The sequence below is a fragment of the Euleptes europaea genome, chromosome 9 (genome assembly GCF_029931775.1).
Source record: "Euleptes europaea isolate rEulEur1 chromosome 9, rEulEur1.hap1, whole genome shotgun sequence".
Lineage (NCBI taxonomy): Eukaryota > Metazoa > Chordata > Lepidosauria > Squamata > Sphaerodactylidae > Euleptes > Euleptes europaea.
This window is the reverse complement of record NC_079320.1, coordinates 15,783,796-15,810,259: the sequence shown is the minus strand read 5'-3', so window position 1 is coordinate 15,810,259 and position 26,464 is coordinate 15,783,796. Positions and strand designations below refer to the sequence as shown.

Here is a 26,464-nt window from a genome sequence, read left to right as displayed (position 1 = left end):
AGTTGGTCTGAGGACCAGCGGAGTTCCTTTCCCACCCTCACATTGCCCCCATGTCCATTCAGCCTGTTTTTATCAAGGGCCTGTTTCTACTTTCAGGGCTAATACAGTAACGCGCCTGCCTAATTTTCGTCTCCGTGGAATTATTCCGGGCTCGCTGTGACTTTTCCCCCATCCCATCATTTATTCAGTAATGCTATCCTCCCAAAATGAAAAGGCTTACACAGATCTTGAATGAAGAACATGTGAAACATGCAGATGAATCTAAGACGAAAAAAGTGACTCTTTCAGAATCCGCATTTGCTCACGGAAGCACCATGACTTTTTACAACATCAGCTACAACATGAAAGTGAAGACGGGCTACTTTGGCTTCCGAAAAACCATTAAGAAAGAGATTTTAAGAGATATCAGGTAAGAATTAATTGCTTGCTGATACTTACTGATCTCGAGTACCCTCCTGCTGTCCCCTTGTGTGGAACAGAGTTGGTCTGGTAGAGCCCTTCTTTCTTAGTTATGATTCTGCAATGCCCAGCTGGTGATCTCCTCCATGCATACTACATTATAGCCAGAATGTTCACCGAAAAACAAATCCTCCTGCATCCCGCATGGAAGCATTGAGTGACTGGTACCTCCCCAGGCCCTTTGAGACATACTCAGGAGTTAGGCTTTCTTGGAGCTCATGATTTATGTTCCATACATAAACGGTGAACTCTGAGAAAGCATTGTGCGAGTTTGAAAGCTAATGGGGAGATCCTAAAAGTCAGGGCAAAATACATGTCTTGTGAACCAGCAGTGTGTGAAAACATAAGCACAGAATATTACAGTTCTGTATTGTCGCTTTTCACAAGACTTGACTGTTCTGGGTTTATATCCCTCCTGCATATTTTTTTAAAAATCTGTGCAAATAGCCTATGGTGCTCTTTATACCATGCTATGTCTAAAGTCCACGTCTGTCCTGTATCTTGGTTCCCAAGGTGGAAATCCAAAATCCTGATTATCAAAGGGCACATAGCATGTTCTCCTCTCAAATCCCCGTGAAATGGAGTCATTCACAGAGAGAAATTCCCACTGGACTGTGCCCTCTTCCACTTCCTTAAAGGCATCTCAAATGTGCCTGGAGTTAAACGAAGCTGGAGCCAAGATTCATGATCTTTCAGTAAAAAATGAATTTGCTTCCTTACTTTGTTTGTCCCCTTCCTTTCTCCCCAGTGGGACCCAAAGCCATTTAGAGGAGAGCCAGCGGGGTGCAGTGTTCAAGAGTGGTGGACTCTAATCTGGAGAACCGGGTTTGATTCCCCACTCCTTTACATGAGCTGTGGACTCTAATCTGGTGAACCGGGTTTTTCACCCTGCTCCTCCACATGAAGCCTACTGGGTGACCTTGGGCTAGTTACAGCTCTCTCAGAGGTCCCGCTCAGCCCCACCCACCTCACAAGGTGCCTGTTGTGGGGAGGGGAAGGAAGGCAATTGTAAGCTGCTTTGAGACTTCTTAAAGGTAGAGAAAAGCAGGGTGTAAAACCAACTCTTCTTCTGCTTCTTCCTCTCCTCCATTTTATCCTTACAGCCACCCTGTGAGGTAGCTTAGGCTGAGAGTGTGTGACTGGCCCAAGGTCACCCAGCCAGCTTCCATGACAAAGCAGGGATTCAAACCTGGGCTTCCCAGATCCTAGTCTGATACTCTAACCACTGTATCATGCTTTACCATGTAGAGGTAGTCAACCAAAGTTAAGGTAGTACTTTATAAAACACGGATCCTAACCTTGCGAGGTAGTAGAGGTAGTCAACCACAGTTAAGGCAGTACTTTATTAAGCACAGATCCTAACCTTGTGAAACTGTTATTTGTCCATTGATATTTGGAGGGGAAAAATAGGATATATTTTTTTAACACTGCATGGTGAGTACCAGCCTATACTCTATGTAAGAAGAGAGCAGCTTCCTAACCCCTCAAATCAAAGGTATCTTTGGATGCTCACTCCCAGTCACTCCAAGAAGTTCTAGGTACAGTTCTGCCTAATAATAAGAGAGGGGATCTGGTTAATTGAATGTATGAACAGATTAAGCAATGAACTGAAGACAAGTTCATTTTATTTTACAGCGGGGTCATGAAACCTGGTCTCAATGCAATTCTAGGACCCACAGGCTCTGGGAAATCATCGTAAGTGTTTAAATAAGAAATCTCTACCTCCCGTATTTGCAGAGACATAAGGGGAAAGGCATATCTCTGAAATGAAAGGGGTTAGAGTTATATCCATATTTTTAAGGAAGCTGGGAATTCAGAAAACCTGATGTACAGATTGTTATAACCTTATAACCATATTCAACTTCAGATTTTTGAAAGAGGCCACAGGGTAGAGGGGCAGCGAAAATTGTGCCAATGTAGGTGGGACTTGGAAGATCTGGAGTTTCCCAGGGTGCTACCCTGGCTTTGTGTGATCTTCCCCGAAACACCACCTCAAAACAGGTTTGGGAAAGATCACAGGGAAAATGCAGGAGGTGCATGGAAACATTAAGATGTTTTATCAAAGCAGGAAAAGCCTGCCAGTGGCATCCAGTCTAGGGCAAACAACCCCTTATTGAAGTATCACCAGTGTGGTAAATAGTTAAACTACCAAAACTAACAGAAATGGCCTGACAGAGATGGTAGGCTGGGGAAACCATCCTACTTCTAAAGTTGGAATCCCTGTTTGAATTCTGGACCAGAAAGTTACATCTGACAGTGAATTGGTATGACTGTGCAACCTTTTTGTAATTTTGAGTATGTTTTTTCTTTTTTTCTGTGGTTACTATTTATTGCTGAGTGTCTTCTGATGTATCCTTTTCTTCATAATGTAAGCGATAAATTATCTTTGAAAAAAGATTCAGATGACGGATCTGTAAAATGCATACAGGCATCCTGGCTATAATAACTTATTTACTCCAGGTAATTTTGTCTGTCTTCAAGCCTATTAGATATTTTAGCTACAAGGAAAGATCCTCGTGGACTGACTGGAGAGATTTTGATAAATGGGCACCCTCAACCTCCACAGTTTAAATGTATGTCCGGATATGTAATACAGGTAAATAATGTATTTTTGTGTGTGCTCGTGTGCCATCAAGTCACAGCTGACTTATGGCGACCCTGTAGGGTTTTCAAGGCAAGAGATCTTTGGAGGCGGTTTGCCATTGCCTGCCTCTGCGTCACAACCCTGGTATTCCTTGGAGGTCTCTCATCCAAATACTAACCAGGGCTGACCCTGCTTAGCATCTGAGATCTGATGAGATCAGGATAGCCTGGGGCTAGCCAGGTCAGGGCAAATAATGTCTTTAGCAGGCCTTAATTTTTTACTTTCCCTCTCTGTCACACATTTTGCACTGTTTACTGATACGGTGTTTGATATCTTTGGCTGGATCGTATTTTGCTGTTTATTCTTCTTCTACAGAAATGTATGGGTATTTGTGGTTTTTCGCCACAGTAGGTAAAAGTAGCTTGCAGGTGATGAATTTTGGCTGGAAAATGGCTTGAGGGAAAGAGTTAAGTAGCTTCTCTCCCCCTGCACCAGTCTTCTGCTACTGTCTGATTTCTGGTTTTGTTTCTTTGGTTTGGTTTGGTTTTTTTTTTTAAATTACAGAACTACACAGGATGTATTTTTCCCAAGCGGTAGGAAAGTTCTACTGACAGCTGCTGCAGGGTCTGTTTCCTTATGAGGAAAAAATACAGAAAGCATATTTGTTTGCAAATATGCAAGTTGATCAGAGGAAACAGGCATCTCTCTCTCGGTCATACCTAACCATATGGCATTTGCCCAAACTGGTAGCCCTGACCTGGACAGCCTAGGATAGCCTAATCTTCCTAATCCAGGAAGCTAAGCAGGGTCTGCCCTGGTTAATATTTGGATGAGTGACCACCAAAGAAGTCCAGGGTCATGACGCAAAGTCAGGCAATGGCAAACCACCTCTGTTTGTCTCTTGCCTTGAAAACCCTACAAGGTCATAGAGTTGCCAACAGCAGATCTCCTGCTGTTATAACTGATCTCCAGCCAGTGGAGATCAGTTCCCCTGGAGAAAACGGCTGCTTTAGCAATTGGTCCCTATGGCATTGAAGTCCCTCCCCTACCCCAAACCCCGCCCTCCTCAGGCTCTGCCCCAAAAACCTCCCGCCGGTGGCAAAGAGGGACCTGGCAACTCTACAAGGTCACCGTAAGTCAGCTGTGACTTGTGGGCACTTCCCACCAACAGCAGTACCCATCGATCATCAATTTTTGGGGGTAAATCTAGCGATCAAAAGCAGTCACCTTTACCTAGCTTTAGAAGTCCATTAACTGTCAAATCAAGTTGGGCAAAATATAGTCATCTTTCTTCACTTGGTGCAGCAACACTATTATTCCCACTGTGGCATCCACGAGCACTAACACTGGTGTGATAGTGGTTGTGGTATAGACAAATTTTCAGGTGAAAGCTTATTCTTTTGATTCTTATTCTTTCTTTTTTTTCCCTTAAAGGATGATATAGTGATGGGAACCTTGACAGTCAGAGAAAATTTAGAGTTTTCAGCAGCGCTTCGGCTGCCTGCTTCTATGAGCTCAGAGGAGAAGAAGGAGAGGGTTGACCAGGTCATTGTGGAACTGGATTTGACTAAAGTTGCAAATGCCAAGGTATAGATGTATGTGGTAGTGCTGAATAAATACCAAATGTCCATTTCTGATTATAGAAATGCCTGTCACAGAAGGAGGTGGCTTTTGACTGCTGATGCCCCCATTGAGAGCCAGCGTGGGGAAGTGGTTAAGAGTGATGGTTTGGAGCGGTGGACTCTGATCTGGAGAACTGGGTTTGATTCCCCACTCCTCCACATGAGCGGCGGACGCTAATCTGGTGAAACGGGTTGGTTTTCCCACTCCTACACATGAAGCCAACTGGGTGACCTTGGGTTAGTCACAGCTCTCTCAGCCCCATCTACCTCACAGGGTGTCTGTTGTGGAGAGGGAAAGGGAAGCTGATTGTAAACTGGTTTGATTCTCCCTTAAGTGGTAGAGAAAGTCGACATATAATAACCAACTCTTCTTCTTCTTCTTCTTCTTCTTCTTCTTCTTCTTCTTCTTCTTCTTCATCCTTGACTATTTGCCTTGGGGGAAAATTTGAGAGATCCCTTGTTCGCAGCCTTGTGCCACCTATTTGTAGGAATACATGTCAGGCAGCAAATAGAAGAAGAAGAAGAAGAGTTGGTTTTTATATGCTGACTTTCTCTACCACTTAAGGGAGGCTCAAACCGGCTTACAATCACCTTCCCCTCCCCACAACAGCCACCCTGTGAGGTAGGTGGGGCTGAGAGAGTGTGACTTGCCCAAGGTCACCCAGCTGGCTTCCCATGGTGGCCATTTTGTGGTTGCGCCCATCACCTTATATTCGAATTCTAAAGGTGCCCACAGAATCAAAAAGGTTGGAGACCCCTTAGATTCTAAATCATACCAAAGTTAAATATTTCCCTAGTATTTAAGCATTTTGCTACAGCCCAAAGAACTTTACTTTTGAGATTTCTTCTCCTGCATAGGTTGGCACTCAGTTTATTCGTGGAATATCTGGCGGGGAGAAGAAAAGGGTCTGTATTGGACTAGAGCTCATTACACACCCTGCAATATTGTTTTTAGATGAACCAACGACTGGATTGGATTCCAGCACGGCCAATGCTGTCATGGAGCTCTTAAAAAGGTGAATTGCATCAGATTCTTGGGAACTGTAGTTTTTTTTTGCAGAAATATGCTTCCTGGAGGGAAAGCACATATACATCTGTCACGCCTTTTCTATCAACCAAGGTGACTCTCACAACCTCCTATAATTTTGGGGAACCAGGTTTGTCTTAAACTATAAACCTTCCCCATAGTTGCCAATTCGATTTCAAGGCATTCTTACGGTAGAAAATGTGTGGGCATGTGTTTGCTGCCGTGACGTAAGTTTTGTGGTGCGCAAGTACAATACAAATTTTTATATAAACACAGAAGATTTGTTGATTTACTGGTTGGCATCAAAGAACAGATCAGCAGCACAGGTCTCCAGGTAGACAAAGGATAAACCTGGCCGAGGAACATAAATTTAAGCTAGTTATGGCTTCAGAGAGTGGTTTTAATTTACTTGAACGCTTTCAGGCACAAATAGGCTTTTACTGGCTAGGTTGGGATTCCACCCACACCAGCCTGCCCTTTCCCAAGGATCAGACTAAATGGTACAAGGTCTGCTCATTACCAGAGACAGCCCTAACAATCAGGTACTCTATTATCATCCAGAGTTAGAGCTAAACCACTCTGCCACACTACCCTTCGCTCTGTCTGCTCTTTTCCCTGAGCCAGACCTGAGCTTTCACTGCTCTCCCCCTGAGGCAGATCTCAACTCCACTTTTCCAAAGATGAGGACCAAAAAGGCTATGCTGGGGTCAGGGTACCTTCATGGACAAAAGCCATGCACGGCGGGAGCTGTAATAAGTAGGGGAATTAGATGGAAGTGAGTGAAAATATTAGTTTGATCCAATCCATAGTTTTGTATGTACCAATAATGTATTGATTGGTTGATTTTATTCAATTTTTCCCCACCCTTTTCTGATAGAGTCAGGAATATATAGTTGGAATGTATAGTTCTTTCTCAAGGCAGCAAGGGTGGCTTATGGGTAGTCTTTTTCAAGCACTAAAAGTACAATATATGACTCATCCAAAGCAGCCACGATAAATGTCATGTATGATTGTGGTTGTGAGCCAGCTTGGTGTAGTGGTTCAGAGCAGCAGACTCTAATCTGGAGAACTGGGTTCGATTCCCGTGGTTCCCAACCTTTTTTTGACCAGGGACCACTAGGACTTTTTTGCTCGGTGCGGGGACCCCAAGGTTCAAAATAAAAATTCTGAGAATTTGAAAATAAACTTTAATCATAACTGTTAGTTAAACATTAAACTTAGAATAATATTTGAATATATATATTTTTATAATAGAGAACTTTTAATTGAAAATATTAATTTATTATGGGTTTAGAACTTTGTTTTGCGGACCTTAATTTAGTTCTCGCGGACCCCTGGGGGTCCATGGACCCCTGGTTGGGAACCAGTCATGATCTGTGGACTCTAATCTGGGGAACCGGATTGGTTTCCCCACTCCTCCACATAAAGCCTGCTGGGTGACCTTGTGCCAGTCGTAGTTTTCTCAGAACTCTCTCAGCCCCACCTACCTCACAAGGTGCCTGTTGTGGGGAGAGGAAGGGTTTGTGATTGTAAACCTCTTTGAGGCTCTGTACGGTCGAGTAACAAAGAGTAACTGCAGCAGTTAATTATCTTTCCTGTGTTGCATTTAGGATGTCGGTGAGTGGGAAAACAATTATTTTTTCAATCCATCAGCCTCGGTACGCTATTTTCAAATTGTTTGACAGCCTGACGTTGCTTGCCGCAGGAAGACTTTTGTATCACGGCCTGGCTGGTAAAGCTCTGCCGTACTTCATATCTATTGGTGAGTTTTCATATGATGCATTTACTAGAACATGTCCAATAAGAAAATACTGCATAAACATCATTTCGTTGCAAAAACAAACAAAAGAAACAGCAACAACCCGAACACTCATCTGTACATTACCTCCATAACTGTGAGATTTGAAAGCAGAAATCATCATAGTGTGTGATTGCTATCCAAAAAATTCAAGAATAAGTTTCATGTAATGGTCAGCGGGTCATAAAGCTTACTGGGTGGCATTGTTCCAGTTAGTCTATATCATCCTACCTCCGTAAATCCTAGAGAAAGGCTAGGGTCCAATGATTAACATTTTCTGCTGCAACAGCTCTCTTCTTTCCCGTCATAGCAGGGATCCAAAATAATTGCTATGTGTCCAGACTGCAGGCCAGCACAAATTCGACAAACCTTCGGAATTATCCCAAACTTGTATTGGCCCATGACTCAAATGCAGTCTTTCCAAAGACGATCAAGCCAATTTTTAATAGAAAAAGGAGCATAACAAATGGGGGGGGGGGAACCAGAATTTTAAAATACTGATCTCAGAAATAACAAAAACTGAGAATGTTTTCCACACATGGAGAACATGGATGTGGGAGAGGGTGAGAAAGATGTATTTTTAGTAGACTAGTCTCCCGGTTCATTGGAGCTTAATCCCATGTAAGCAAGATAAGCCCAAGGGTTTTTCACACTCTAGGCCAGCTGGCCAGGTTACACGCACGCACGCACGCACACACACATACACACACACACACACAAACACACACACACATACATACATACATACATAAACTAGGGTTGCAAGGTCTCTACTGGCCACTGGTGGGGGATGGGGGGGTTAGGGTTGACAGATCCAGATTGAGAAACTGTTGGAGATTTGGGGAGACAGGGACCTCAGTGGGGTACGGTGCCATATACACCCTCCAAAGCGCCGGTTTTCTCCAGGGGAACTGATCTCTGTAGTCTTGAGATGGGGGTGTAATTCTGGGGGATCCCCAGGTCCCACTTGGAGTCTGGCATCCCTAGCACACACACCAGCCAGCCCAGACATACTGAGCTGCCATCCAGCCATCCAGCCCCACATGCGAGCCCTGGCTCCCCCACTCTGTGGTGTCCTAAGCCTAGGGTTGCCTAGTGGACAGGCCACCTCTGCAGGTAAGCGTATGTAGGATTTGCAGCCTCATTCTGTTAGCTTTTTAGAAGTAGCTTCTTAAGCATTAAGTGATGCATATTTGTGTTTTCAGGACAGGTTTCCACAACAAGCTGTTTGATTAAATGACCTGCCATTTCGTTACAGGTTTTGTCTGTGAAGCGTATAACAATCCTGCAGATTTTTTTATGGATATCATTAATGGAGACTCTACTGCTGCCGCAGCTAGTAAAATTGACTTTAGCATCACAGGTATGGATGCCGAAAATCTTTTGACACCTTGTGGAAGAAGTTGATTCTGTGTGCATCATCAGCTTACATAACTATCAACACAAGAATCAGTGCACAGAGGCCTTGTTTTGAGGCAGGCACAGATCTAAGCGGGTTTAGGACAGGGAGACTGAGGGGGAGGCCAGGCTTTGGTTTTGTTTCTTTAAGATGGCTGGAGAATCTCTGCTTAAAATAAAGTGGTATTAAACTTCTCCCAGATTTACAAGTGATCTTCCGGCTGCAGAGATCAGTTCCTCTGGGTAAAATAGCTACTTTGGAGTGTGGACTATATAGCATCATACTCAGCTGAGGTCCCTCCCCAAACCCCACCCTTCCTAGGCTTCACCCGCTAGGGGCTGCCAACGTCCAGGTACTAGCTGGAGATCTCCTGCTATTACAACTGATCTGCAGCAGATAGAGATCAGATCACCTGGAGAAAAATGGCCACTTTGGCCATTGGACTCTATGGCATTGAAGACCCTCCCCTCCCCAAAACACGCCCTCCTCAGGCTCTGCCCCAGAAATCTCCCGCCAGTGGTGAAGAGGGACCTGGTAACCCTATCAATGAGCCATGTGCTAGCGCAAGAGCAAGCATACTCCGAAACTATTTAGTGTACATGGAAATTGCTCATAGGATCCAAGCCATTGTCTTTTCATCCCCCTTTTAAAGGTCACCACAAGGGATTAAAAATGGTAAACTAAATTATCTGGTCACAGAGGAGGTGGTGTTGGAAATACACCAGCGTGGTGTAGTGGTTAAGAGTGGTGGACTCTAATCTGGAGAACCAGGTTTGATTCCCCACTCCTCCACATGCAGCCAGCTGGGTGACCTTGGGCCAGTCACAGTTCTCTCAGAACTCTCTCAGCCCCACCTACCTCACAAGGTGCCTGTTGGGGGGGGGGAGGGGAGGCGAGTGTAAGCCACCATAAGTCTCCTTATGGTAGAGAAATAGCAGGGTATAAAAACCAACTCTTCTTCTTCTCTTGGGCCCAAGAGATAGCCAAAGAGGTATATACAAGAAGTTACGGTAAAGTCTATGCAGGTCTTCTGCAGGTTACTTTCAAGCTTGTTTTCCTAGTCAGAGCTTGGAGCATGATGAAAACCTGCCGGCGAAACCTATTGAACCAGAAATCACAGTGTCTGCCACTTACTTGCAATATGATAAACTGTTGTTTTCATTCCTCCCCCCATCCCCAATTTCAATCAGACCTGGAAAAGCCTGAAGGAGAAGTTGCGAGTATTGCATCAATGTTAGCCAAACAATATTCTCGATCTGCTCAATACCTAAAAATGAAAGAAGAATTAAAGCAGCTGTCTTTAGAAAATAAAAAAAGAAAGACATCTTACCATCTTATTCCATACTCCACTTCCTTCTTTCATCAGCTCAAGTGGGTCTCCAAACGCACATTCAAAAATTTGATAGGGAATCCACAAAACTCCACGGCTCAGGTAGCCTTTCTTTTTCATCACATTTATTACTAGGAACAAGTAACACAGCTGGGTTTTGTATGAAAAAGGCTTTGAATTTAAATAACAGGGGAAGAATTGTGCTTGATATATTATGAGATGCGCAGTGTGTTGTCTCTGACCTGTGTTTGGGGCATGTCTACACTAGTGATGCGAACCCATGTCAAACCTGTTTAAATGTGAGAGTGTTCAGGGTCAAAACAGTGGACTTGGTGGGAGATCTGTGATAGGGTCTGTAATGTTTTTACTCTTTTCTGTAGGATCCCTTATATGTAACACATGTCAAAGCACCTCTTAGTCGTGTTCTGAGGTGACGTGTGTTACGCTGCCTCCTTGCCTTCCTTAATATTCCCTAATTGTATTCTCTGCCACCAAAGGCGAGAGCCTTAGGATTCTTAGTTGGACCTAAAGAACAGGAGGATTTAGTTAGACTTGGAAGAATGACAGAATGGTCAGCATGTTGACTGTGAGGTTAAAGGGGATCCTTTACCCTAAACAAAACAGTTGTTTTTCTTAAATGTAAATAGAGTGTATTTACAAGTAAAACCGGAGCCCCGTGGCGCAGAGTGTTAAGCTGCAGTACTCAGAAGCTCTGCTCACGACCTGAGTTCGATCCCAAGGGAAGTCGGTTTCAGGTCGCCGGCTCAAGGTTGACTCAGCCTTCCAGCCTTCCGAGGTCGGTGAAATGAGGACCCCGCTTGCTGGGGGTAAAGGGGAGATGACTGGGGAAGGCACTGGCAAAACACCCCGCAAACAAAGTCTGCCTTGGAAACGTCGGGATGTGACGTCACCCCATGGGTCAGGAATGACCTGGTGCTTGCACAGGGGACCTTTACCTTATACAAGTAAAACAGCATAACTGTTTCGGTGTGGTTAATAAGCATAATAGTTTCAGATAGGTACATAAGTGGAATGGTTTCAGATAGGGGTACAGTTCTTGTTTCTCTAAAGTTCCTTAAATAGACCTAGCTACAAAGCTTATTTTTCTCACCTGCCACTTAGGCTAATAACTTGCACAAAGCTTAGTTTCCTAACTTGCCACTTAGGCCCATAGCTTCTACACGGGTTTATTTTCCTCGCTTGCCACTCATAACTTCCACACAGAGCACAGATTTCTCTCGCACTCTGCAGCACCGTACTCAGCTCTCTTCTCTCCACGTGCACTTTACTAACTGGCTCTCATACAGAGACTCTATGAACAAACCAGTCAGCTCTGCCCCCTAGGTACAGCTACCATCTAATCATAACGTCCTTCGGTCACCCATCTGGTCCCCCCTCTTTCTCACTCTACAGCCTGCATTTTAAATCCCCTCAATAGAGATATAAAGCTCCATATTAAAACACAAAAATAAACACACACACAAAATGTTTGCGCAGTAAAAAATATCACAGGATCTTTTAAAGTGATTTTTGAAGAACACGTTCGGCTGGGCGGGCTCCGGTTTGGATCGGGGCCATGTGGGGAGGAGAGAAAGGGTTTAATATCCGCTCACAGTTTAACAAAACAATACCCCTCCCCAGCACTGTTATTAAACCCCTTAAAGTTAAAGGATGGGTGTAATCATGTTTTGCTTGGATGAGCTAGTTACAGTTGAAACCATGCGTGGGGCGGGAAAATTAACCTCCCCTTTCTCTTCGCCCCAGTCTGAATCAGCATCCCGTATAGCTGAAACTGTTCTTAAACAATTAAGAAGATCCACGACCTCTATTTGTACTCCAGTATGATTCCCCATTACGGGGGATTGGGGAATTCTAGAAAGGCACAGGGCCCCCGACAAATAATTTATGATTCATATAATGTATTTAAATGTACAGTTTATAATGCAATTATATTTTATAATTATTTTAACACATAATTATTTAGATTTATAATTTAATTTAAATAATTTACATTCAGAGTGTACTTGCGTCCACTGTAACACGTGAACAGGGCTATTATGAGAGAGATTTAGACCCCCTTCCTGTGGCGGGGAGACTGTGGTGGCCGGGACGGCACAGCTGAGAAGCCTCTTCAGAGGCTTCCCCTGCCTCCACGGAGGGGAAAAAAAGCCTTTTTTTTTCTGAAATAAAAACTGGAAAAAAGCCTTTTTCCTTCATAGGGGAAAGTGGTCTTGTGCCACCTAAAAAGATGGTGCAGGACCGCCGGCATCCCGGGTGGTGTTACCGGGGCGAAAGGAGTTTGGAAGCTGCACTGTTAGTACCCAAAACATGAAACAGATGTTCACACGATGTCATGTTTCTCTAGCAGACAGGCTATCATTGACTTTTGGTGATATCCCTGGGTCAGTGCTTCAGCTGAGAAATAATGCAAAACCATGGTTTGGTGATTGTGAGCATCCCTCAGGTTCACATCTTCCTTTTGTCCTGCTCTCTCTTTTCTTCCTTCTCATACTTGAATCCTGTTTCTTTTTGTTTTGGTAACAGTTTGGACCTCATGGCAAACTAAGCATAGTATTTTGCATCCAAATAACAAGTTTAGAACTGTTGAAAGGGATTTGGTTGTGTCTATTGCATGATTATGCTGCTTTCTCACCCAATAGCAATCCTTTTTGCACTCAACTTCCTCCATTTCTGATTTTTTAAAATCAGAACAGTTAAAAGGGATGTCTATTTAGATGTCTCTATGTGCCTTCCATGCCTGTCCCCCACCCTCTGTTTACTGATGTCAGCAAAAGTATTCCTTTTTCATTTTGAGCCAAATCACAGTATACCATGACACCAGGCATTTCACCTAATGGCAGAAATAGTGTAACGGTGCAATATTGCCAGTTTTTTGGTGACTGTGGCAAGCAGTACAGAGGTTGATAACTGAAACTGTGGTGATAAGGGCCGTGTCCGCACTCACCATTTGCGCCGCCTTCTCACGCGCGTTTTCCCTGCATGTCCGCACCTCATGTCACGCGAAGGATGTTGGAAGCGGCCTCAGCGCACGATTTCTTCGCGTTAACAGAAATCGCATATACGGCGATGTAAATAAAAAAAGCCGTTTTTCCCACCCGAAGCCTGGAGTGCGATCTGAAAATCCACTTTATTTCTCCCCTCGCTGCCATCCCACAATCCCTCAAGCCGAAAACTGGCCAATCACTTTTTTTCCCTAATATCCACGCGGAGTGTGCCGTGCATGCGCATTTCTCGGGACGAGGGCTCCGCTGTGATGGCGGGGGCGCTGGCCCTCCCTTCTTTCAAACTTTACTGCACTCAAGATCGCTGGGTGCGAAGGGAGAAGACCCGATTTTTTGAGAAAAAATCCGGGAAAGGGCGATAGGTGGGTACAGAATTTTTAAATCATTTTGGAATCTGTGGTGGTGAGCGCGTTTCTGTTGCGGTGTTATTTGCTAGTGCGTCAACGGGGCAGGTCTTGTAGAATAAGCGGCTATTGCACAGGTGCAAAGCTGCTGGGCATGAACTTCGACAACAGCTGTCGATCCGATCCGATCATGAGCTTGCCTCGTCTCTGATCGAGGGAGCTGAAAAGGTAAGTTGGTCTGGCAAATCATGTTTGTGTCGCAGTTCGCAGCATGCATAGTTCTTCCAGTGATATGTCTTCTACAAAACCTGCAACTGTTTAAAAACAAAATACCAAGCGATAGCTGGCCGTCTCTTCAGAGTGTGTGAAGTTAAAGGCTTTTTGTGTATGTTGATATTATTGGGATCCCTATTAATTGCTTTGTAAAAGCTTGACCTTGTGACAAGGATTATGGTCTTAAGAGCTTTACAAACGCCCAGGGTTAATGGCCCTGCCTTTTTTCTCACAATAATTCATATCTCCCTAACCTCATTAAGGGTGGATTTGCAATGCAGTCTTGAAAGACCCCACATTTCATTAAGCCCTGTTTGCCAATCTGCTTAAATTGGTATTGATGTGATCTTTGTTTCCCACTTCAATTGGCTTAGCAGCGGAATTATCCCTTACATTTGGTCCTTTCAACAGGTCCTTTAGCGCTGTGGTACCATGTAAGCAAGTGCATTTCAGTGTTAAAATTCATACAATCCCTCGTGTCTTAAACAATGCTGAACAGCCTGTTACCATCATCTTTCCTGAGATTTCCATCACTTTTCGTTATGCTTTAAATAGCGTAGAATCCGGTATAATATGATTATTGTCAATTAAATTGATTTCATACAATAAATAAGATGGGGCTAATTCTGAAATTCAGCAGACTGTAGAACATCTTTCTTTGGGATTTTACTTTTTCAGATATTTGGATAACTTTATCTTTTTTTGAGCTCAAGTTAAAGTATAAATCGGTTCTTGTAGGTTATCCGGGTTGTGTGACCGTGGTCTTGGTATTTTCTTTCCTGACGTTTCGCCCACAGCTGTGGCAGGCATCTTCAGAGGAGTAACACTGAAGGACAGTGAAGGACAGAGACAATATTTTAAAGTATAAATGTTTTTCTTTAAACAATTAAAGTATGCATTACATTATGAAGATAAAAAAGGTTTAGAACTGATTTGTATGTGCTCTCACCCTTTTTATCACTTAGTTTGCAATTATGAACAATGACTATTTCCTGCTTCCATTGAATTATGGGGATCTATTTGTATACTGTTGAAATATTTATTCTGCCATTTATATTTTTATCTGCTGGAGGCTTGTATGATATAACATGATATGATATGATATGATCGTGTCATTTTTGATGTTTGCCTCCTTGGATATTTTTGGAAAGAGAGATTATAAGTGTTTAAAATAAATATGCTTTTTTCTTCCTTCCCCAAAGGCAGCATCTTGTTAATTTGATTTTTTCCCCCCTTCCTAGATCTGTATTACAACTGTTCTGGGACTATTCATTGGAGTTATTTTTGCACATGTTGAAAATGATGTCACTGGCATTCAGAATAGGTTAGTAAATGGGAAGAATACATTACAGATAAGAATACAATTCAGCCTTTTTGGGGGGATTGGCATTTGCAGTGTAAATTAGCTAGTATGCCTTTATCTCACCTTTCCTCCAAGGAGGTCAGGGCAAAATGTGCATGATCCTCCCTTCCCCCATTTTATCCTGATAACAACCCTTTGAGGCTATTAGGCTATTTGCCCCCTTGAGGAAACTTATGTCTAGCCCCTCTGTACACATAATCTTACCCATGAGGGCAAATGGCATCTTCCCAGGGGTATTTCAGGTTGGAAAAAATGGGACGGGGAATAGATTAAGTCCTCTTTTCTCGTGTGGCACTTTTCTCATCCAAATCAGGCACCCAAAAGTTCCCAGCAGGGAACTCAATGTGCACATCAAGAGGACACTGAGATGTGTGAATCAGCTTTCAAAGGATGTGAGGTCTGAGGCCTGAGGTCACCCAGATTGCTTCATAGCAGTTTGCTTCATGGCAGACTGGGGATTTGAACCTGGGTCTCCCACCTTCCAGTCTGATGCTCTTTAACTTCTGCAGCACATTGGTTCTCAATGCAAGGAAGAGTTAAGCTGATCTATTGAATGCACTTGTTTGGGAGAGCTCTTTGACCATGGATTACTTGAACGTGTTTTTGTGTTGCTATATTTAGGATGTGTGAGTGTGTGTGTAGTGAAATGACTGCCTAAAGTGCGTGCCATGATTCCCATTTTATTGAAGAGGCAGTCAGGTTAATAGATCCTGTTTCGGTGTTGGTTCCAATGGAATTCATTTCTGCAGCATATGCCCACTCCAGGCAGACCAGTACCAGCAACATCTCTGTCCTAAGCCTCATCTGTTTAGAAAGTAATTCCACTGGATTTCCACTGGTTGCTTTGTGCATGCAGTCGGAGATGTATGTGGTCCTTAGCAACACTGCTGTGAATAGTGAAGCTCTTGTGGATATAGGATCAGCGTGTGTGCGTCAGATCTGGAGCATGCTGCTAATTTTACTTTATATGCTTTACTGCTTGGTTTCTGAAAGGCTGCTTCCACCAGAGATGATTTTCCTTGTAGTTCCTGTCGCTGCTGCAAAGACCGAGGCATTCACTGTGGCAACGGGCTATCCAGATGGAAATTCTTCCTCCACCTTTGTTGCCTCTGTGGCTACGAATTCCCTGCTCCTGCCCCAGCTACATCACTATAGTATTATAACATTATAATAATCTATCGCAAAAAATTATCAGTTCCCCCCTTTCATTTTTTTTAAAGTCCCTACCCTCTTGCATTGTGGAGTTATAAGGAGAAAGGCACAGGTTGCATATTTCCCCTTATATCTCTGCATGAAAGTTTGGAACGGCTCCATTGTTGCGATAGATTTGTATGCTATAGCGATCTATTTCCTTTTTTTTAAAGCCTGAAAAAGCTTGCGCCAGCAGCAGGGGGGAGATGGTATTCCTAGGAACTAAGGTAAGGTAAATGGAAGTGTTGTAAGTGGAACCAGCAAAAATGGTCTTCTTCTTATCTACACAGTTACCAAAGGTGCTTTTGCTGAGATTTTTCAAAAAAAAAAAAAAAAAATCATACCAAACCAGTTTGGGAGAAGTCTGCAGGAAAGTGGGGGGAAAGCCACAGAAGCAAGATTGGCAAAGGGCAGTATCACGCAGATGCTCCCAAATACAGGGAAAGAAACCTACGGTAGAGCTAAATATCAGAGTGCAAACATCCAAATTATGGCTCCCTTTTGGAAGGTACAAAATACCAATGGGAAAGGGATCTCCCACTGGGTCCCCCTGCAAGAGCCAGCGTGGTGTAGTAGTTAAAGTGTCAGTGACATGGAAGCTTGCTGGGTGACCTTGGGCCAGTTACAGAGTCTCAGCCTAAACACCGCCCAGGATAAAATGGAGGAGAAGAGAATGATGTAAGCCGCTTTGGGGCCCCAGTAATAAAATTTATTTATTATAAATAAATAAATAAAATTTCCTTCCCCCGCCACGGTTTCCTCTTTCCCTTTCCTGAACGCCCCACATAGCCTCTCCCCTTTCCCTGTTGCCTTCACTCCTTCCCACTCACCAGGCCAGTCAATTGCACAGGACAGGTTTCCAGAAGGTGGTGCCTTTTGTTTTCACAGTCCTGTTCAAAGTGTTTCTGACAACGGTTACAATCCTATAATGTGATCACTGCCCCATATGTGCTCATCTCTGCTTTGTTAGTTAAAAAATGTCTGGGCCCCAGTTTGTTCTGATCCTCAATCTGTGTCTGTGTGTTTTTTTCCCCCTCTAGAGTTGGAGCTTTATTCTTCTTGACCACCAATCAGTGTTTGAATAGTGTTACGACTGTTGAACTTTTTATCACAGAGAAAAGGATATTTATGTAGGTAAATTTGTTTGTGGCGGGATGCCACCCTGCTGCTCATTCATCTTTTAGGAGCCTTATCTGTTTGCAGCCTTACAGAGCCCTTTTGCCGCACATCAACATTCAAAGGGGATAAAGTCCTTCTTGCCCCTTTTCAGGGTGACACAGGTGTCCCAGGTGAAAAAGAGCACCCTGGGGTAGTATGTGTATATATTACAGCACTTTGAAATTGGTTGCGTGGGTGGAAATGCAGGTGGAAATAGAATACGTTTGACTTAGCGCTACCACAGTCTTTTTCTTGTATTATGCTTGCACAAGAGCTCTACCGCAAGGAGATTTTTTTTAATCCAGCCTTATAACTTTTTCTGCATATAGAATCATAGAGTTGGAAGGGACCACCAGGGTCATCTAATCCAACCCCCTGCACTATGCAGGAAATTCCCAACCTCCTCCCCCCCACACCCCCAGTCGCCCCTACTCCATGCCCAGAAGATGGCCAAGATGCCCTCCCTCTCATGAACTGCCTAAGGTCATAGCATTGCTGGCAGATGGCCATCTAGCCTCTGCTTAAAAACCTCCAGGGAAGGAGAGCTCACCACCTCCCAAGGAAGCCTGTTCCACTGAGGAACAGCTCTAACCGTCAGAAAATTCTTCCTGATGTCTAGACGGAAACCCTTTTGATTTAATTTCAACCCGTTGGTTCGGGTCCGACCTCCTGGGGCAACAGAAAACAACTAGGCACCCTCCTCTATATGACAGCCCTTCAAGTACTTGAAGATGGTTATCATATCCCCTCTCAGTCTTCTCCTCTTCAGGCTAAACATACCCAGCTCCTTCAACCTTTCCTCATAGGACTTGGTCTCCAGACCCCTCACCATCTTTGTTGCCCTCCTCTGGACCCGTTCCAGTTTGTCTACATCTTTCTTAAATTGCGGTGCCCAAAACTGAACACAATGTGTTTAATAAGAACACATTTGTATGGTACCAAAAACATCCAGATATTTCACCTGCGGCTTTGTCAGCAAAGCTATGGTTTGGGAACAGGATTGAGGCATTTGATTAATTGATTGATGGGATGATTGGATGTTTTATTCCACCAGTCCCAGTCCTGAATATTGTTATGTATTTTCTGTTGAAGGCATGAATACATAAGTGGTTACTACAGAGTGTCTGCATATTTCTTCTCAAAGATAATAGCTGATATGATACCTATGAGGACTTTACCTGGGATAATCTTCACCTGTATAAATTATTTCATGATAGGCAAGTATCCCACCAAAGTAATCATTCTCCCACCTCCCTATGATTTCCCTGTGATTGTAACTTCCCTTCTTCCCCCCCCCCCTGTATTTGATACGTCAATTCTGAGCTAGTGGGTAATGTAGCTCTGATCTATGCATGCCAGCAGAATGAGGTGTTAGGATGGCCTGTACCACTTCAGGCAAAGGTGGAGAATACTTCTTTAAAAAAAATGCTTGGCCGCTATAACGTCCCGAAGGTAGAAAACTAGTACACCAGGGACAAAGGTTCTAGCCCACTTCCCTCCACAAAGTGCTAGTTTCTAGTTGCAGGAAGGGTTTAAAAAATATATGGGGCGGGAGAGACATTCAGAAATGCACCATTTCATGTGTCATCTGAAGTGGTACATTTTCAGTGCAGTCCTCAGGATACGCTCCTGGGAGTAAGCCCCATTGAGTGGATTCCAGAGTAGACCTGCTCAGGATTGCACTGCTGATTTCACTTTCTCAGGTCTCTGCCAACTAGGTCATAAACGTATGCTGATCTAGTGGCTTCTTGCATAAGTGGGGTTCATGCATTTCACATGGAGAAAGGTGAGTGAATGAGCATCCTTGCAAATAGGTTCGCTCCTTGTATGTAAAGGATTTTTGGGCTGGAGTGAGAATGTTTGGCTGGCAGGCTGTTGCAGGGTGTACAGGTGGTTTAGATTCAGAATGTTGCCCTATATAAGCGGAATGAATGGTAATACAGGGCAGAACCTCATAATTTCATTTGCTGTTCTATTAGCAAATTATTTGGAGGGTTTTTTACGGTCAGAAAAAAGGTTAACTTTTCTTTCCAACTTAAGATAGCATATTGGCCCTCCTCCTTGGTTTTGGTGATATATGTTTATATGTTTTTATCAAATTATTTTATCTGTTACTCTAAATGCTGTTTTGGTGTTCAAATGTTTTCATGTTCACCATCTTGGGGACTATTTGGGTGGGAAGTTGGCATAAAAATGCTTTAAATGTAGGTTCGAATCAGGAGGACGGGCGTGAAAATAGCTAAGTGCTGCCTTGGAACCCAAAAGGATAGATGATTTGATAAAATGCATTTATGCAACCATCGATGTCAGCTTACTCGCTGGCCCATGCAGTGAGCAGGTTAGCTTGTTCCTGGCCCATTTGAATTCCCAGTTTGCACCTTTTTTTTCAATATTTTAGTTCTTGAAAATTGTTTTAGTCAAGGGCTTGTCTGACAATTCAGCCTGTTAAATTGTGGAAACAGTGGAAAAGAACAAGAATCCAGTAGCACCTTAAAGACTAACAAAATTTCTGGCAGGGTATGAGCTTTCGTGAGCTACAGCTCACTTCTTCAGATACAACTGTGGCTCATGAAAGCCCATACCCTGCCAGAAATGTTGTTAGTCTTTAAGTTGCTACTGGACTCTTGCTCTTTTCTACTGCTACAGACAGACTAACACGGCTACCCATCATGATCTGTCTGTGGGAACAGTGGTTGTTGTACTATATGTTCAGTTTAGGATACAATGTGTGTGTGTGTGTGTGTGTGTGTGTGTGTGTGTGTGTGTGTGTGTGTGAGAAGTGCCGTCAAGTCGCAGCCGACTTATGGCGACCCCTTTTTGGGGTTTTCATGGCAAGAGACTAACAGAGGTGGTTTGCCAGTGCCTTCCTCTGCACAGCAACCCTGGTATTCCTTGGTGGTCTCCCATCCAAATACTAACCAGGGCTGACCCTGCTTAGCTTCTGAGATCTGATGAGATCAGGCTAGCCTGGGTCATACTGGCAAATAAAAGCAAGCTATGATACGGGAGCCAGCATGGTGTTGTGGTTAGGATGTCGGACCAGGACCTGGGAAACCTCACTTCAAATCCCCACTTGCTGGGTGACCTTGGTCCGGTCACACACTCTCAGCCCTGACCCCGGCTAGTATTTGGATGGGAGACCTCCAAGGAATACCAAGGTTGTGACACGGAGGCAGCAATGCCAAACCACTGCTGAACGTCTCTTGCCTTGAATACCCTACGGGGTCACTATAAGTCAGCTGTGACTTGACACCACAAAAAAAAAAAAAGATATCAACAACATAATGTGATGAAGTTACTCTGGTCTAACCCCCCTGGCTAATTCTGCAGAGGATTGCATTGCAGATGTGTATCAACACATACTAAAAAAAAAATCTGCAGTTGTGAATTATATTTTTTCCCTTTTGTTCAGGATTCAAGCCTACTGCACAGGCATTCTTTATCATGATGATTACCCTTATACTGATCGCCTATGCTGCTAGTTCGCTGTCTCTAGCCATCGCAACCGGACAAAGCGTCTCATCCATTGCCAACCTCCTCATCAACATTTGCTTCGTTTGTATGATTGTGAGTGCCGGGCCGTTCCTTCCTGGCCAATGTTTCTTTCCAAGAGTATCTTGTTGTATGGCTAAGGATTCAGCTTTTGTTTTGCTGCTGCTGCTTAACCGGGGTGTGTGTGTGTGTTTCTGTCCTCAAGGGTGGATTGGCTAACCTCCTGGGGAAACTGGCAGTGGGTCACTGCCCCGGAGGACCTCTGGCCGCCAGGGGCAAGCAGAGCCAAGCCCCAACAGCTCCACCAGTGCTGCAAGAGTTGCTTGGCTCAGACCTTCAGTGGCAGCAACGGAGAGCCAGTGTGGTGTAACGGGTAGAGTGGCAGACTTGGGACCCTGAGCGACCTGGGTTCAAATCCCCACACCTACCATGGAAGCTCTCTGGGGGATCTTGGGCCCATCACAAACTCTCCACCTGGCCGACCTCACAGGGCTGTTGTTTTGAGAGAATGGAGGAGGGGGGAAATGATGTTCTAAAAGCCAAGTGGTTTCCCACCTCGGGAGAAAAGTGGGATATAAATAAACACATAAAATAAATGCATGTATGCAATGATTGATGTCAGCTCACTAGCTGGCCTGTGTAGGGACCAGCTTGGCTAGCTCCTGGCCCATTTGAACTTCTCGGTTTGCCCGTTTGTTTTAATGTTTTAGTTTTTGAGTTCTTAGAAATGGTTTTAGTCTATGCTGTTGGCCTCTTTAGATGCTCCCAGTAGAAAGGGCCAAACCCTTCCTCCCCTCCCAAATCTCCCAACATTCCTTCCATTCTCCAAAGTTTTGCCATGCTCAGGTGCAACCTAGAAAGAGAGTCAAGCATGGAGCTTTGCTGTTTGGAGCATGCTTGATTCTTCATGACTGTGGCCACTGGGGGCGGCTAGCAGGCATAACCTGCACCCCAGTGGTACACCAGGCTACTTTCTCTCCTGTAAGCGAAGGGCCACCATCCGTTCTTATAGGGGAAAGTAAAGTGCTTCACTTTCTGGCGAACGCAGAGCCTTCCACATAGGATACTCCTTGCAATGTGCGTGCCAATGGATGGCACAAGTATGCCTTATGCTTAGGGTTGCCAGGTCCCTCTTCGCCACCGGTGGGAGGATTTTGGGGCGGAGCCTGAGGAGGGTGGGGTTTGGGGAGGGACTTCAATGCCATAGAGTCCAATGGCCAAAGCGGCCATTTTCTCCAGGTGAACTGATCTCTGTCGGCTGGAGATCAGTTGTAATAGCAGGAGATCTCCAGTTATTGGAGGCTGGCAGTGCTACTTACGCTGAGTCAGAAAATATTGAAAAATATCAGAAAAATCACTTGAATATTGGCCCATCTAGCTAGCTCTGTGGAAGCAGGGAGAGGACTTTCCCTTGAAGTCTTTGAGCTGGAGATGCTGGGATTGAGCCTGGGACATTCTACATGCAGAAGTTGCTGCCCTCCTATCCACTGTATTGCACTAGGGTTTTCTACTTTTACACGATACAATATATCTACCACACAATAACGCTAGGGACAATTCTGTGTTCTGAAGAGTTCTGCTCCCCCACCCCAATTTTTCTGTGTTTGCAGCTTTTCTCTGGCTTGTTGGTAAATATCACAACCATTTCTCCCTGGTTGCTGTGGCTAAAGTACTTCAGTATCACTCGATATGGGTTGAATGTAAGTCATTTATATGTATGTATGTATGTATGTATGTATGTATGTATGTATGTATGTATGTATTTATTTCCTTTCTACCTTACAGGAACTTGAAGTGGCTTATAATGTAAATCAGCGGTTCCCAAACTGTGCTCCACGGAGCACTTGGTGCTCCGCGAATCATCTCCTAGTGCTCCGTGAAGAGATTGCAAAGAAAAATACTACTGTCATCCGGTTTAGTATATAGGTCCAAGGTGAAAATTAGTGCTCTGTGATGAATTTCTCTCCTGAAAAGTGCTCCATGACTCAAAATGTTTGGGAACCGCTGATGTAAATAATAATAAAATTCAATAAAATACATAAAATCACAAATTAAGATCACTAATTAAAACTGCCAGCAGGCCGAAGAACTAATCAAATGCTATCATGAGTAAAACTGTCTTCAGCTGCCTTCTAAAGATTGAGAGTGAGGGGGCCTAGGTGCACGTCCCTTGGAAGGCTGTTCCATAATCGTGGGGCTGCCACTGAAAAGGCCCTCTCTCAGATTACCATCTTTGATGGATGGGACAGTCAAGAGCAGGGGTGGGGAACATCAGGCCCGGGGGTCGTTTCAGGCCCGTGAAATCATTTGGTCTGGCCCTTGGTGGGTCCTGGCAGATCTCTAGCTCAGGATCGAAGACTGGCGATCCGCCCCCTCCCGCGGACAGGAATAGCCTCTATTCAAGGGGGAATAGCCTCTATTCCAGGCGGATGGTTTCTGGGCGCCTGGCTGGCGCAACAGACCATTCTGTGCCACCAGGTGGGTGGGTGCGCCACCGGTTAGATGCCTGCTTGCCCATGCTGGGGGGGTGTCATGGGGCAGCTGCCTGCTTGGGGCTTGGTTGGCTAATTTTTAAGTTGATAATTTTGTATGGCCCGCGAATGATGTTATAAATATCCAAATGGCCCTTGGCAGAAAAAAGGTTCCCCACCCCTGGTCAAGAGGGATCTTAGTTCCTGGGCAGGAATGTATGGGAGAAGACAGTCTCAAATATGAAAAGTCCCCCCACCCCCAAAAAAAGTTTTGAAAGAAATAATCACTGTAGAAATTTCCACCAAACATTATCTGCCTGTACCGTCATATCACTGAGAGGGAAAGGCTTTCCCCTTTCCATGGGCATGTCATTATGGTTGTTGCTCTCCTTTTCTCCCTTGAGTTTATCTTTTAGTTTTTTGTTTTTTCAGACTGCGGCAAAGGTAAGCTTTTAACAAACAAACAAACAAGAAAAACTTGAAAAGATACTGGGGGAGCAATGACTTGCAAAACACACTATGTGCAAGTGAGGAGAAAAGCCAATGCATATAAGAAGCTGAACTGCAGCAAAAATCCAGTGTGGGAAAGCCCTCAGCTATTCAAAACTTTCTGTCTTCAGGATACTTTTCAGGCAGGCTGCAGGCCAATCCTGTAGTAGGGCTTCACTCTCACATCTTATGAATCATTGGTATATGTAATTCTCAACATGGCCCAATTTGTGGATACTTAACACTACAGATTGGGGCCACATAGAGAAAACAAATATTTCTACTTGGGGGAGGGGAACCCCCAGCTTTGCAGAAAAATATAAAAGGTTAAAAAAATGGAGGGGGGTTAAATACCCTCCATATGCCCATTGGCCCAGCCTTACCCATCCATCCTCTTCACAGATGGATGACCACGCCTGGCAGATGGTGCTGCAGGCAGGTGGGTGGGCTGAAGTCAAGAGGGAACTGGCACTGCCCCTCCTGCCATGTGAGCTGCAGAGGAAGTATGGTGCCAGTGGACACCCCTCCCAGCTACCATAGGAGCTGTTGAAACAACAGTGATATGTGTGTGGATGGAGTGGGAGGTGCCCCCACAGGAGGAGCAGAAGATACCACTGCCCCCCTTCTCTATTGCTTGAACTGCAGAAGCAGTGATAAGGCAGACAGGTGTGGGGGAGGAGCGAGGCCCAATGAGTGTGCCGATTGGTGAGCCAGCCTGGGGGAGGATGGGTTTCTCCCCTACCAATCTGGCAGGCCCCAACTTGTATTCCATAAAAAGTCAGTCCGGTCTCTTCTGCAACTGTGCACGGAAGACCCCAGGAGCATGAGAAGATTCCTCCTGGATCAGACCAATCTAGTCCAACCTCTTTGTTTTACACATGGGTCCACAATTTGCCCCAGAGGCAGGGGCATAGAGGCTAAAGGCTCCTCCCATCATTGCTCCCTCCACAGGTAGCATTAAGAGGCATAATTCTGCTAAACATGAAGGTTCCATTTAGCCATCTTGGGTGAATAGCCATTGTATCCTTTAAAAGGCACCTGAGGAGGTCACCTCTAAACCTTATTGCAGTGATTGGCTGGGCAGGCTGCTTTTCTAGTGACGGTTGTCTGCTCCAAATGTAGTTTCTTATAGAGGAGCCTCTAATAAGAATCTCCAATTTGACATGAACCACGGCTTGGAGGTCTGAATCTGAATGTTCAACGCTGCCCCCTAGTGGTCGATACCTTGAACTGCCTGGCAGCACCCCTTTCTAGACCTCGAATTCCATGGGGTTAACGTGTGCCGTTATTACTTATCATTTCCTGGACTGAATTACATCAGAGATGCAATTTATTTAGAGATTATAGAATTAAAAATTATCCAGTGGGGGGGTTATTTTTTTTTGAAAACATCAGTGATTAACGGGCATATAAATAAAACAAGAGCCCTACTGGATCAGACCAGTGGTCCGTCCAGTTTCACACAGCAGGCAACCAGTTACCCCTGGAAGGCCAACAAGCAGGGCGTGGTCCCTAAGGCCTTTCCCTCATGCAGCCACCAGCTCTGGCATTCATAGATTAGCTGGTTCTAGATGGAGAGGTTCCCTTTAGTCCTCACGGCTAGTAGCCATTGTCTGCCTCCAAAGCCTTCGCTTTGCAAAATCATAAAGTCTGGCGATAAGGACGCCTTCTCGCGTACATGCAAACACAAGCAAGTAATACAGTTTGTCTCTCTCCAAAGGCTTTGCAAATCAATGAGTTCACCGGCCTGAAGTTTTGCAAGGATTCCACAACCGGGGTCAATGTGACCTGTATCACCCCTAGTCCATTTACAATGTAAGTGTTTATCCCCCTGCACAGTAAGCTAAGAACTGAAACCTGAATGTCTTTTAATTTTTTCCCCTTGTGGCTGTGATCTCTTTGTGTGTTGATCGCTACCCTATAGTCTTGCATGGCTTCCCACCTAAACTTTTTTTTTAAAAGAGAGGCCGTAGATATAGTAAGTCTGGTACTGAGAATTGTGGGTTTATAAATCACCTGTAAAAAATGAAAATGAACAGCTGGGCTGCCCTGAGCCCAGCTTTGGCAGGGAAAGGATGGGATGTAAATCTAATAAAATAAAATATTGGGGAGAAAGCTGCTTATAACAACCAAAGTGGGGAAATGGTATTTGGGCGGGAAGAAGAGGAATTCCGTCTCTGCAGATTCTCGGTTATTCTTTTGAATTGTCCTAGGCGCCACCCTTTGCAAGAATATAAACAAATCAAGGGTTGTGCATTTTTAGTAATATATATTTAAAATACTCTCTTGTTAGATGCACTGGAGAAGAGTATTTGAAAATACAAGGTATCAACATAACTCCTTGGGGCGTCTGGCAGAATTACGTGGCTCTTGTATGCATGACAGTCATTTTCCTCACAATTGCATACACAAAGTTGAGACTTCTAAAAAAATATACGTAA

At 44.4% G+C, this 26,464-nt stretch overlaps 1 protein-coding gene across 1 annotated transcript; it reads left to right on the top strand.

The window, feature by feature from the left end:
- Positions 1–308: 308 nt before the first annotated feature.
- On the top strand, positions 309–26,464 carry LOC130482557 (broad substrate specificity ATP-binding cassette transporter ABCG2-like). Its single transcript, XM_056855325.1, has 15 exons — positions 309–409; positions 2,095–2,154; positions 2,941–3,055; positions 4,478–4,630; positions 5,524–5,681; positions 7,303–7,454; positions 8,749–8,853; positions 10,080–10,321; positions 15,101–15,183; positions 17,454–17,543; positions 18,664–18,788; positions 20,984–21,138; positions 22,674–22,763; positions 25,744–25,838; positions 26,317–26,464. Exons 1-15 carry the CDS (start codon positions 315–317, stop codon positions 26,462–26,464), a joined length of 1,866 nt encoding a protein of 621 aa, XP_056711303.1. The 5' UTR covers positions 309–314.

Bases quoted from the DNA above. Each gene is read 5' to 3' on its own strand.
- LOC130482557 (XM_056855325.1), top strand. From the start codon at position 315: ATGACTTTTTACAACATCAGCTACAACATGAAAGTGAAGACGGGCTAC. The intron at 3,056-4,477 runs GTAAATAATGTA...TTTCCCTTAAAG, and splicing joins TGTCCGGATATGTAATACAG to GATGATATAGTGATGGGAAC. The intron at 25,839-26,316 runs GTAAGTGTTTAT...CTCTCTTGTTAG, and splicing joins ACCCCTAGTCCATTTACAAT to ATGCACTGGAGAAGAGTATT.